Below are 13,019 nucleotides of genomic sequence, written 5' to 3'. Positions count from 1 at the left end.
TCAGTGCATACAATCTATGTTCCCTAGCCTTTCAGGAAAGTCGTGCACCATCTCGTGCATCTCCATCAGGATCTGGTAGTCAACGGCAGTCGGCATGCAGAAATATAGGGCGCCGAAGGCGTCCACCACGCCCTCACAAAATTTTTTGCCACACTCCCGCCCAGTTGTATCCCCGACGTGAAGATACTCGTCAAACATGTTCGCTGTGGTACTGTAAGACAATTGACGAAGCGCAATCGTGCACTTCGTAAGCGGGGGATAGCTTGACTCTGAGGGCCGCATCTTGTCGCGCTGCTGAAAGTACTCGTCGCACGCCTCCAGCATTTGAACAATGTGGAGAAACAGTTCTCGCCGCATCCTAAATCCCCGCCGAAAAATCGTCGATCTCACCGTGGTTCAACGGCAAAGTAGTCTTCAAACAAACGTTGATGAGCTACGTCATGTTCTCAGTTGACGGATGGGCCTCGAGACTTTTTTTTGGCCTAATCTTGCGCTTGTATTACACGAATACCAACGAGAATCTGGTACCCTAAAGCAAAACATTATCCATTCCATAGTCCGATTTGGATCCTCGTCGGGAACATCTTGGAAGAGTGAGTAAGTGAGTGAGTGAGTGAGAGGGATGTTGTGTGAGAGTTGTGTGAAAATGAGCGAAAATGAGGTGTATTTATAGATTGAAAAATAAAAATAAAAAAAATAAATAATAAAAAAAGAAAGAATAAATGTGTCGCTCGTCCTCGTCCGACCTTACGCCCGCAATGGGCGGATGTCGCCTTGTCCATGATCGAATTTTCGGTCGACTCACTCGTCTGGACGATCTTCTGATAAGCTGCAATGGTCGGACGATCGTCGGACAAGGGCGATCTTGAGAGATCGGTCGGACGATCTCCCACCAGTGTGGATGCTTTTAGTCAATTTTTTTTGTAATGTTCTTTTAAATATTTGAAAGTAGACACTCTTGGGATCATTGCAAACCATGAAAGTGTATTTTTCCTAATTTCATGGAGAGTATACTCTCCTTTTGTTTGATGTTTAGTTCAACTACGAGATCCTTGCTTAATGGTGTTGCATACACAAGTAAGAAAAGTAGAAAAGTGGAAGAATAAAAAAAAGGTGAGTTGACACTATTTTCCTTTATTATTTTTACTTCCTCTAGAGATTCTAATTACAATAAGATTTCATTGCTATTGGGTCAGTATATACTAAAACGCCAAAGAAATTACAATATTTTGTTTTATGGTTACGGAAAATGGAAAAAAAGAAATTGATGACTTTGGACGTATTAAAATGTTTAAATAGTTTTATATTTCCTCTATTCCACCTTAATTGGCATAAATTTCATTTTTCATCTGACCTCAATTAATTGGCACATTTACTTTTTAATGTTTTAGTAATAGACTTCACATTCCATTGACACATCTCACTTATATTTTACTATAAAACTAATATATAAAAGTATAGTCCATATTCTATTAAATTTTTTCATTTATTTTTTGTTATATTTTCTTAAAAATCTGAACCAAGTCTAATAGGGTGAATTAATATGGGAAGAAGGAGTAATTTAAATAAACATTTAACTTGATACGTGAAAGTATTGAAAATTTGTTACTTAATTTTTAATCAAAGGTTGATAATCAAATTTTAGCCAAATAAGTTGATTTTATAATCAAATTTTAATATTCAATGTCAATAGACATGTGTTCTTTTTCTCACTCTTTATTTACAAAGACTTCTTATCCACAATTTGTGAATTATCTCCAACAACATCAAACTACATGTTGTTCAACTCTTAACAATTAAATTCAATTCTTAAATATTATTTCTGATACTGTTCTCTTAAAATCAGTGAGCTGTTGGATTCGGTTATGTTCGCACCATAAGCGAACCCAACAATCCTCCTGAATTGTTCTACTACAAGAAACATGTCTTATCAATCATCTGGAGAAACATAGGTAAAAACAATTCCTACTACAAATTAGAAATAATCCAGAAATTAGCTACTGTGACATCCTTGACCCAGCCTATGCATCTTTATACACTAGTGTAATTTATTAGATTGATAGGTATTATATTTATAGCAATTATCAAAATTAGTATTTATATTCAACATCATTATACAATTGGTTAACTAACTAAATTAGCCTTATCATATGATAAATTAAATATATCATATTCGTATAAATGTGTTAGAGTTTGGTTACAAAGTAAATATGTTACACGTATACAACCCTGTTTTAGTGTGTGCATGGGAATATTAATATAGAAGATGGTAATAAGGAGCACTATTATTTAATAGTTTAACACTACAGCATTACATAATAAGTATAAATAATTGGTGGCCGGACATATGGCAAAAATGTATATACGTGTAAGTGATTTAGGTTATATACAATTTGTATATTTATTAAATAAAGTTCCGAAGCTTATCGATTAAGCTATTCTTTTATTTGTATAAGTATGTGATGGAAATTGTGATGGAAAAAAAGAAAAGAAAAAAGGGGGGCAAAAATGAAAAAGGGCAAAAGAGATTTGCACACTCCAAAAACCCAGAAATTCGAAAAATCCAAAACTCCCTCTTATAGCCATTTTAACACACTCCTACTACTAAGAAGTAATATGGAGAGTAGCTAATTGATAACCAAGTCAGTTTGGTAGAGAAAGGGGACATACAGTATGATATGGAATCGGAAATTAGATAGATTATCTATCATAATCAAGTGGCTATAAATCACACTTTTAATTTTACAAGTGTTATGTGATTGATTTCTTAGTGTTAAAGTGGATGAATATTTGAATTATATGATGGAATATGATACGAATATATGATTGGTGCAGAAGATAAATTTATATATTGCACTGGAATTATTTAATTGAAAATAATATGAATTTGTAGTTGATAGAATTGATATATGTTACATATTGTTTGAAAGTACATGAATCATATGATTAAAGAGGATCTGTGACGGTCTTACCCTGGATCTGAAATACAGAGGGACCTATGAGTCCATATACAGAGGGACCTATGAGTCCAATTATAGAGGGACCTTCGGGTCATAGAGGAATCCCGGGCAGATACCAGGCTTGATTTGTCACAAAATAATAAATTGATCAGAGACGCATATGCATATGGAGATGAAATTATTTATGATATATGCTTTGCCTTGTGTATGATTATATATGTTGTTTTGTGGGTTAATGAAGAGAAAGAGAGTAAAGTAAGTGAAAGGAAAAAGTAGAGATGATATTGTTTTTTATTTTTATGAATTTTTGTTTGTGGAACAGAAAGAATTTTTGTTTATTACAAATGTGTACGGCAAAAGAGTTGAGGTGTGACAACTACACATGTCTTGATAAAGAAAATCTAAATACAAATACCACAATCGACGACTCTTCTATTGGATGAGATAGAGACGTCTTCAATCATCTTTTGTGTGGATCCCTATGATTCTCCGTGTGGCGGTGGAACGAAAGATGGACTAAAATATGTGACTTGTGAACCAAATGGACCCTTTTATATAAATGTGGAGTAGGTTGAGATTTGATCGCTTTTGAATTCTTGAAGCCTATCTGTACTGGTAGAAATATAGGGTTAAACCCGAGTTTTTGCAAAAATTTTGTCACTTCTTGACTGTACTGCGCAATTTTCGTAAAACAACTATAACTTTCTTTACCAGATTCCGATTGAGGCGTGCGAGGTACCTACACAAAGCTCTTTCGAAGTTGGAGATATTGATAGTCTTATAAGAGCATTTGGAGATAATCGTGATAGGTCGATTACAGTTTGCGCTTGGACTTCCTTTCTTTGTTCAATTTATCTTGAGTTACTTCCTATAATTATAAACTAATATATGACCCAATAAATCTATGAAACACATGAAAGTGCATAGGTAAAAACCATGCTTATATAATTCACATCACTATAAAAATTATCTGTAATCAATCTAGCAAAAATTATAATAGTTCGGGCGTATTGCACATGGTGTCCAATTACTTAAGATTAAAGAAACTTTACTTCTTTGGTTATTTCTCTCTCTTATGATCGGTAATAATGTCAAAACCACTAAATTTTCAATTGTAATCGATCAAGCCAAATTGCTAATTGACTTAGAGCATCTCCAAGGGAAGAGGTAAATAGAGAGGTAAACGAATATAACTACCATATTTACTTTTTTTTTTAATGAAAAATCATTCTTCAAGGGGAGAGTTATTTGAGAAGGTATTATACCTTTTCCTATTTTGGAGAGGTATCTTTACCTCCCTTCCATGGAGAGGTAAAATCTTATAACTACCATATTTGTCTTCTTTTCATGAAAAATTCTTCTCCAAGGGGAAAGGTATTTGAGAAGGTATTAAACTTCATATTTTTTTAATGCATTTTGTACTATTATTTTATTTTTTTAAAATAATTTACCTTTCTAGATACTTTTTTCTTTTTGGAATGTGTTACTTTTTAGAAGGGTATATTTCCCTTTTTAAGAAGGTATATGCATAATATACCCTTTTTCTTTTTGGAATGTGTTACTCTTCCTAAGGGAATCTTGGCTTATTATCCTTGCTAATTCATGCTTCAAACACATAACCTAAAAAAAACTCTTAGACCTAGGGATTTTTACACATGCTGAGCACACATTGCACTAACTCTCCTACCCCCTCCCACTTCACTCCAGCTTGTCTCCAAGCTGTCCTAGTGAAGGGGGGAAATAAGGGAGTTGGGGCACACAATCAAAACAAATAACAAAAACTTCTCACACTTAGACCATGCAACGGGCTAAGTGGGAGAAGACACAAATACAAAACAACATGCTGAATAAACACATAAACTTCTCACACTTAGACCAAGAATTGAGCTAAGTGGAGGAAGAAAACACATTGCAATAGACAGATAGCATGCTCTAGTTACACAAAAACTTCTCACACTTAGACCAAAGATTGGGCTAAGTGGGAGAACACACAGAAAAACAAGTACACATGCTCATCACAATTAAAGTATAAACATAAAAAAACTAAACGACTGAAATTAAAATTTACTTGGTCAATGGGGGGGGATTTCAATTATGGGTCTGGCTCCCCTGGGAGCCAGACCTGGGTGGTACGTTGGGGCGGTTCACTTTCAACTTCTTCTTTGTCGGCGACGCCGGCGCTTCCTCTTCAGTAATCATTGGGGTTTTTGACATGGGTTTCCTCACAGAGACAGACGCAAGGGCTGAAGACGCATGGGGGGCTACCAATGGCTTGGATGGAGGGGTGGAAGCCGCTGTTGGGAGGAGCTCCCCAGACCGGGCTGCCGGACCATTTTGCTGGGTCCAGAGGGCAGCTTCTGCTGGGTCTGGGGAAACACCTCTCCCAACCATTCTGCCATTCTCTTCATAATCTTGACCGCATCGGTCATCCTATCATTCTGGGCAGATGACCACTCGGCTAGGGCATCCAGACTCCCCTTAATTTCCTGCAGCTCTTTCTTGACCCCCCCGATCTCTTCTCTCATCATGGCCATCTCTTTCCGTAGCTCTGCCACGTCCACAGTCACCACATCCTCCACCAGCTCCGGTTCACGCTTCACCTAGTCCACATTCGCCCCTATATTGTAGAAGCACAACTCCTGCCCTTCCATGTGTAAGAGCCCCTTGTTGAAAAAATATTCCATGCTAAATAGCTCCGGGGGCTCGCACATCGTCACACTGGGCTCCGCCTTCCCAATCTTCATCACGAAGTTGCGTTCTATATAGGCGCCCAGGAGATGGCAGGTGTACATGTGGCGGGTGGGGTTGGCTGTCATCTGATGGCAGGCTTGGGCTAACCAATACCCAAGGATTCCTTCGAATTCTGTCAATGCTGCGAGAGATGCCAACAAACGGGAGTAATTTCAAGGAGGGATGAAATGCCCCAAGTTCCAGTAATCGTCTGCGAGATCTTTGATGCATGGGGAATGGATTTTATGGGGACCCTTCCCATCTTCCTATGGTAACACTTATATATTGGTCGCAGTGGACTATGTGTCCAAATGGATAGAGGCAAAGGCTACACCCACCTGTGAATCGAAAGAAGTAGCAAAGTTTCTGAAGGCATATTTTCAACAGGTATGGAGTGCCTCGAGCTATAGTCTCAGACCAAGGAACACACTTCTGCAATTGCACCATCGAAGCATTGATGAGGAAATATGGTGTCCACCATAGGTTATCCACACCTTACCACCCTCAGTTTAATGGCCAGACAAAAATTTCTAATCGGGAAATCAAAGCAATATTGTAAAAGACTGTTAACCCGTCAAGGAAGGATTAGAGCAGGAGGCTCGGTGATGCATTGTGGGCCTACAGGACTGGATTTAAATCTCCTATTGGGATGTCACTTTACAGGTTGGTCTTTGGAAAAATGTGCCACCTACCATTGGAAATAGAACACAAGGCCTATTGGGCCATCAAGGAGATGAATATGAAGGCACAGGCATGTGAAGAAGAGAGAAAGCTGCAATTGCAAGAGCTGGAGGAATTGAGACTGGAATCATATGATTCGGCAATGTGGTACAAGGAGAGAACAAAACTCTGGCATGACAAGAACCTCCGGGTCAAGGAATTGCAAGTTGGGTAGAATGTACTCCTTTTTTAATCTCGGCTCAAGCTAATGTCTGGGAAGTTGAAGTCTAAGTGGATAGGTCCATACACCATTGCTAGCCTTCGAGCAAGTGGAGCTGTGGAAATCCAGGGAAGTGCCTCTAATTCTGTTCATTTCCTTGTTAATGGTCATCGAGTGAAAGTCTTTAGGGATAATTCGGAGTTGTGTGTAGTGGATGAAGTGCCACTACACACACCCTCTATTAACTGGTCAGGCAAGTGAATATTCTCGACGAATTTCTAGGTCAGGTAAAATGGGAATAAATTTTATCTATACACTGACCTAGGGGATCTCAAGAATACTCAGATGCATGTGTAAATAGTTTAAATGCTATTTCAAAAAAAAAAAATCCAAACAAAGAAAAAAATTAATCTTCTAAAAATATTTTCGAAACACCAAGCTCCTCAAGGAAATTGTTTTGTCTCATCTATAATCCTTGACCTGGGAACTTGGCGTTTCGCCTTTGTTTTTGTGTGGTATTGTGAGTTGCATGGGGGAGGCATGAATTTCGGATCAAGTATTTTTGGAGAGAAATCGGATAATTTTTGAAATTCAAAATCCACTTTTCGAGAAGGCGTACGGTTGCTTACATCATCCTGCAACCGTTCACATTCCTTATCTAAGAAAAAACAAAAAAAAATTAATAATCTTTTCCTTCCAAAAATCAAATCACACCCGACTTTCTCTTTCTACTCTATTCTCTCCCAAATATCTTCTCTCACAATACCCACACCCAAATTCTCTCTAACCCTAACCCAAAATCTGCCTAGTCTTAGTGATTTTCTGCAGATTAGGCAATGAAGAAAGCACCAACGACCACCATAAAGAAGGGGAACCCTACCCCAAAACCACCAGCCGGCGATTCGTCCAAAGCGCCGGCGGAACTGGTCGCGAAACCACCAGTTGTTGCACAAGCAACTTTTCCAATCCATGATATACGAACCGAGTGGCGATTGACTTCAATTCCGGAGCACTCAACGGAAAAGCCCATTACCGCCGCATATCCCAAAGAGGCAACGTTCTTGAGGGAACTAAAAGAAAAATTTGGCAGCGAGGAGGAGGCCAGGAGAGTTTTCGCCCTTTTCTCGTCAATGCAACAAGAAAGATCAACCGGAGTCACAGCCGCAGTACCACCGCCGCCGACTATTCCTGACGAAACGACGGCCCAACCTTCAATCGCACATCCCGACGAGCCTCAAGCCTCAATCAGAGCGCCCGCTCATGATCAATCGCATACAGAGGAGGAGGAGGCCAGTGGACAGAAGGACGGTGGAGATCTGGGGACGGAGTTGGACAGGATAGTGGTGGATGATATGGGAAAGAGGATGCTGATGAAGGGGAAACCCTTGTGGATGAGAGTGTGGAGGGGGAAACCCCTGTGTTAAGGTCTGCTGAGGGGGAAACCCCTGTGTTGAAGTCTGCTGTGGGGGAAACCCCAAGAAATTCTGAGGGGGAAACCCCATTTCTGTATGTTGAGGGGGGAACCCCGTTTACGTCTGTAGTGGGGGACACCCCTGGTCTGGTTACTGATTGGGAAAACCCCGAAAATTGCTGAGGGGGAAACCCCGTTAATGTTTGCTGAGGGGGCAACCCCAGGAATGTCTGTGGGGGAGGAAATCCCCGGTTTTACTGAAGTACAGGAGCCCGAGGAAGGAGGGCTACGGGAAATTGTAGATCTGTTGGATGTGCCAGAAGGAGATGACTCACCGATAAATCCGAGGGAGTCCGGAGAAGGACACGAAGAAGCGTGCTGGACGAGGTGGATGACCTCGACCAGTCCAGAGGATCGGAATTTCCTGCCCCGGGGTAGGAAGTGCACATGAGGAGGACGTTCCTAGGTCTAACGAGGAAGTAGATACTGCGGAAGAACGCTGCATGGCCATGGAACGCAAGCGCAAAGGAAAGCATGTGGCCACTTCCCAACCTAGGAAATCAAAAAGAATTTCTTCCGTCAAGGAAGCTGAGGCGCCACTCCCTGCACCAACCAAGGTTCCTGAACCTGGTAGTCCAGCTGCTGAGAGTGAACAAGACGAGGAATCAGAGGAGGAGGAGATACCCAACTATGAGCGGACTGAGATATGGATCACCAAGAAGCTGCTGGGATCCATGGCAAAGTTTGATGACTCTAGGAGAGCACAGATTTACAAGGAAAGGAGCGCAGTTGGGAAGTTAGCAAAGTCGGGCAAGTGCTATGATTCAAAGTCTCTGAGGCACATCGAGTCGGAGGAAGAGTTCCTCGCCCATATTCAGGACATCGATTTTGAGTGGCTGCTGAATCATAGTGAACATGAGGTGCCTTTGGTCGCAGCAAGGGAGTTTTTCTCCACCTTCCGATTCAAGGCTACTACAGACCCAGACCCTGAGTCAATCTCCTTCCGCCTGTTCAACATCGAGCATGTGATGAGTGTCAGAGAGTGGTCCCTCCGAATGGGATTGTTCACGAATGCAAAGGACGACGAAGGAATATGGAATGAGAGGATGTTCGACCCACCGAGAAACACTCCGGGATTCACACCACAATCGGCATGGGAGGCTATAACGCATGGCAGGAGTGGAAACTTCAAGACCAGTGTGTCAAAGGGGATCCATATCACAAACCACCTCCTCCGATTTGCGCAGGAATTCGTCGGCTACAACCTCATGGGGACTGCTAGTTCAAGCCTCACCACTACCGAACTCTACTTCACCTCGTGCATGTCGAAGAGAATCAAAGTCCATCTCGGCTACTAGTTGGCCCAAGCTTGCCACCAGATGACTGTCAATCCCTCCCGCCACATGTACACATGTCATCTACTGGACGCCTATATGAAGAAGCCCCTATCAAAACAACCCCTGGTAGATGAAAGAGAACCGGTGTCGACACCGTCTAAGAAGAAAGTGAAGACGAACTGCCCCAACGTACGACCCAAGTCTGGCTCCCGAGGGGGCCAGACTCAGAATTGATACCCCCCAATGACCAAGTAAATTCTACATTTCGGTTTTTATTTTTCTTTCTTTTCGTATTTTTGAATCCAACAACTGGTAAGGCTATAGGCTATCTGGACGAACTGACAAACCGATTAGGTGGACGAAGGGAAGGAGAGGATTTGGAGAGTGTAGACTATTCGATTGACCTTAAGCTTGTGGGGACAACTGCTTAAAAGTTTGAGCTAGTTCATGCCTATGTGTTTTGTTTTTCTTTAAGTATGTGTTTTCTTTTTATGACAGTAGTATGTCTAGGTCTAGGTGTCTGAGTGTCTTTAGGGGTCGGTCATGAGATAACCATGCATTGAAATTCGCCTTATATCTTTTTCTTGTCTTTATACTTGAGGACAAGTATGGTTTAAGTGTGAGCAGTTTGATAAGGCTAATTTCATGCATTGGTTATGGGGTTAAATTCAACAATTTCCTGAGTCTAACATAGTTTTTAAGCCAGGTGTGTAGAGAAAAATGCCAGATCCAGGAAGAAGGAAGGAATTACCTGGTAAAGGAATCTGGCAGGAAAAGTGAGCAGAAAAAAGGGAAAATCGCTAGACGGAGGAGAATTCTAGAAGAATGACAGAATGGAGAATTCAAGGAAGATTCTAGAAGCTCGACTCCACACTTATAAATAAGAGCATGCAACACGCCTGAGGGCATCCATCATCCATTTTTGCTCTTAGCTCACTTCTCACACTCTACATACACATTAGGGGTACCAATTTGGGGGTTCGGGGTTCGTAGTTTGCATCATCGTGGTGTACCACCGTCTCTACGAGTGGCGAAGAAACAATTTATCGCTTTCTGTTTTTAATTTCTGTCGTGAATTCCCCGAGTCTTCGCTGTTCGAAGCTCGGCTTTATTTTGTTGAATCTCTGTTGAATTCGTACTTATCTAGCTATGGAAGTTTACGCTATGTTTTCGTTTCGTGTTTACATTGCTTGTTGTTTCACTTTGGATGCTTTTCGCACTTAATCTGAGTTGTTTGAGTTAAAGGGTGTTGAATTGTAGTTGATCAGTTAATTTTGGTTGGATCGGTGAAATCGGAGATGAGAATTGTTGTGGTTTGTTGTGGATGACTTGGATCCGGAGTTGATGAAGCGTCCGGTGCTTAGATCTGTTAGATTTCTGCATGGTTTCAAAGTTTAGTTTCTGTTTTCTTATTTGCCTCGTCTAGTAGTAGTAGATCTGTTTTATTTCCTTAGTTAATCGTAATCTGATAGTGTAATTTGACATGCTCTGTTTTGATTTATTGTTTACTCTGTTTTCTGCATTTTGTGATTGAGAATCGTTGGTGAAGATGAAGCTAGTTGTTAGTTAAATCCTTAGTTAGTTAATTGCAACTTTTCATTCGTACTTTGTTATTTTAGGAAATGGTCCCCACGGTCTGTTCTTCATCTGTCTGGGTATTTAAGGAAAAGTAATTCACTAGGTCTGGTAAATTTTCGTTGCTGGAGTGTTGTTCTGATTGCATCTCTGTTTCCGTCATGCATGCTTTCGTCATGGTTTCCTAGGTATAGCTGTTAGAATAGATCATTTACATTTCCCGAGTCTAGTAGTTTAGTTCTCAACCCAAAGTGCGTGGCGGCAGCCAAAACCCTTGTCCAAAGTCTCTTGAATGCTTTCTTACGCTTCCATTTCTGTGGGATTCGATCCCTACTTCCTTATACTAGCCTTTAGTATTGTGGGTTGAGGGTTTTGAAAGGGCAGATAAGATTGTGTGCCCAATGAGCGACGGTTTCAAGGGTTCTCTGAGTTCCTAGACCCTGTGATCTAGCGGATTCTCTGGATCTGAGAAATCTGACCATTATTTCAAGTGCATACAATTAAGTAGATCTGAGACCTCTTCAGTATTTGTTTAACACCTTTCATATTTAGAATTGGTTTAGAATTTTGGTTTAATGTCACCTTGAGCTGTAAAATGGTCTCGTGTATATGGCCGGCATGCGGGCTACTACTGGAGAAAGGTTTTCTCCATTTAAAACACGTTCTTCGATTATACTCCCTCCGTTCCGCGGTAGTTGAGCCATTTTGCCATTTCGGTACGTTCCATAGTAGTTGAGTCATTTCCTTTTATAGCAAAAATCAACACATTTCTTATCTGTTACTTTACTCTATCTTAATTTATTCTTTCTTCATCTCTCTACCCTTTTCACTTTTTTCTTTATTCTTCCTTTATTTAACACATTTAACACAATTTTTCTTAAATCTTGTGCCGAATCAAGACGCATCTACTGTCGCAGAACGGAGGGAGTAGTATGCCAAAGCTTTGAGAATTAAAGCAATGCTTAGAAGTCAACAATTAGATAAAAAAGAACAAATAAATCAACGGGTAACATATATTTGGATGTACTACAGGTACTTTAAATAATCCTCTCACAGTATCATAATATGAGTTACATAAATATTTGTTTGGACACGAATTTTAAGAAATATAAAAAATAGTGGATTAGAAAAGTTAGTGAAATATGAAGTCCACTCTTTATAATAGAATATAAATGGATGAATTAGTGGAATGTGAGACCTACTTACTATTTAATATTTATGGTAAAAGTGAAATGTGACTCTTATTATAAGACGAATCGAAATGGCAAAATGTAACTCTTATTGTGGGATGGATGGAGTAATACATGATTATCAAATAAAAAAATGGCCTATGAATATTCAATACTTCCCCTGTCCCATAATAAGAGTCCTAATTAAGTTCAACACGAGTTTAAAGAAATGTAAAGTAAAATGGGTTGAATAAGTTAGTGGAATATATGTTCCACTTATATATATAGTAGTATTAGTTTTATAATAAAATGTGAGTGGAATAAGTTGGTGGAATGTGATATCTATGTTGGCAATTGAAACTAAAAAATACAATACAACTATCACACATCGATTTACAAAGAGAACTGAAATCACTATAAAAGTCTCATGGGCCTCCCTTCCTATCACCAATTGGTTTTAGGATGAAACTCATAGATTTCTATCATGGTGTACACAAAGAGCTTAGTCCGTTATATAAGTCTCATGGGACTCTCCTCCTATGACCAATTCGTTTTAGGATAGAACTCATGGATTTCTATCATGGTATCCCGACTGTGGGTCAAATTTAACAGACCCAGCAGTATATCTGGACTTAAAATTTGGGTCAGTGGCCCAAACGATTGGGGAAAAAAAAATGGGGCTAGTAGCCCAACCCCTCCAAGGTTCACCTTGAAGGGTTTGAGGGAAGGTGTTGACAATTGAAACTAAAAAATACTCCTTCCGTCCCACTTAGGATGACACATTTTCCTTTTACTTTGTCCCAAGTAAGATGACACATTTTCTTTTTTTTGAAACTTTTTCTCTCCAATTAATACACTCATCCACTTTTCCTCACTTCAATTAAAATATTCATCTCTCTTTCTCTCTTTATTTTAATACTTGCACCCACCTTTTCTCTCTTCAATTAAACATATTAG

At 40.0% G+C, this 13,019-nt stretch overlaps 2 protein-coding genes across 2 annotated transcripts; one reads left to right on the top strand and one right to left on the bottom strand.

Annotated features, from left to right (window-relative positions):
- On the bottom strand, positions 1-357 carry LOC148933512 (uncharacterized). Its single transcript, XM_089060441.1, has one exon. It carries the CDS (start codon positions 355-357, stop codon positions 1-3), a length of 357 nt encoding a protein of 118 aa, XP_088916567.1.
- A 5,521-nt stretch (positions 358-5,878) lies between these two features.
- LOC125220976 (uncharacterized) lies at positions 5,879-6,585 on the top strand. Its single transcript, XM_048123102.1, has 3 exons — positions 5,879-5,961; positions 6,078-6,245; positions 6,354-6,585. Exons 1-3 carry the CDS (start codon positions 5,879-5,881, stop codon positions 6,583-6,585), a joined length of 483 nt encoding a protein of 160 aa, XP_047979059.1.
- The last annotated feature ends 6,434 nt before the right edge of the window (positions 6,586-13,019 follow it).

This window comes from Salvia hispanica, chromosome 1 (genome assembly GCF_029641045.1).
Source record: "Salvia hispanica isolate PSC_SH4W2 chromosome 1, Shi_PSC_v1, whole genome shotgun sequence".
Classification (NCBI taxonomy): Eukaryota; Viridiplantae; Streptophyta; class Magnoliopsida; order Lamiales; family Lamiaceae; genus Salvia; species Salvia hispanica.
This window is presented reverse-complemented; position numbering and strand designations above follow the sequence as displayed.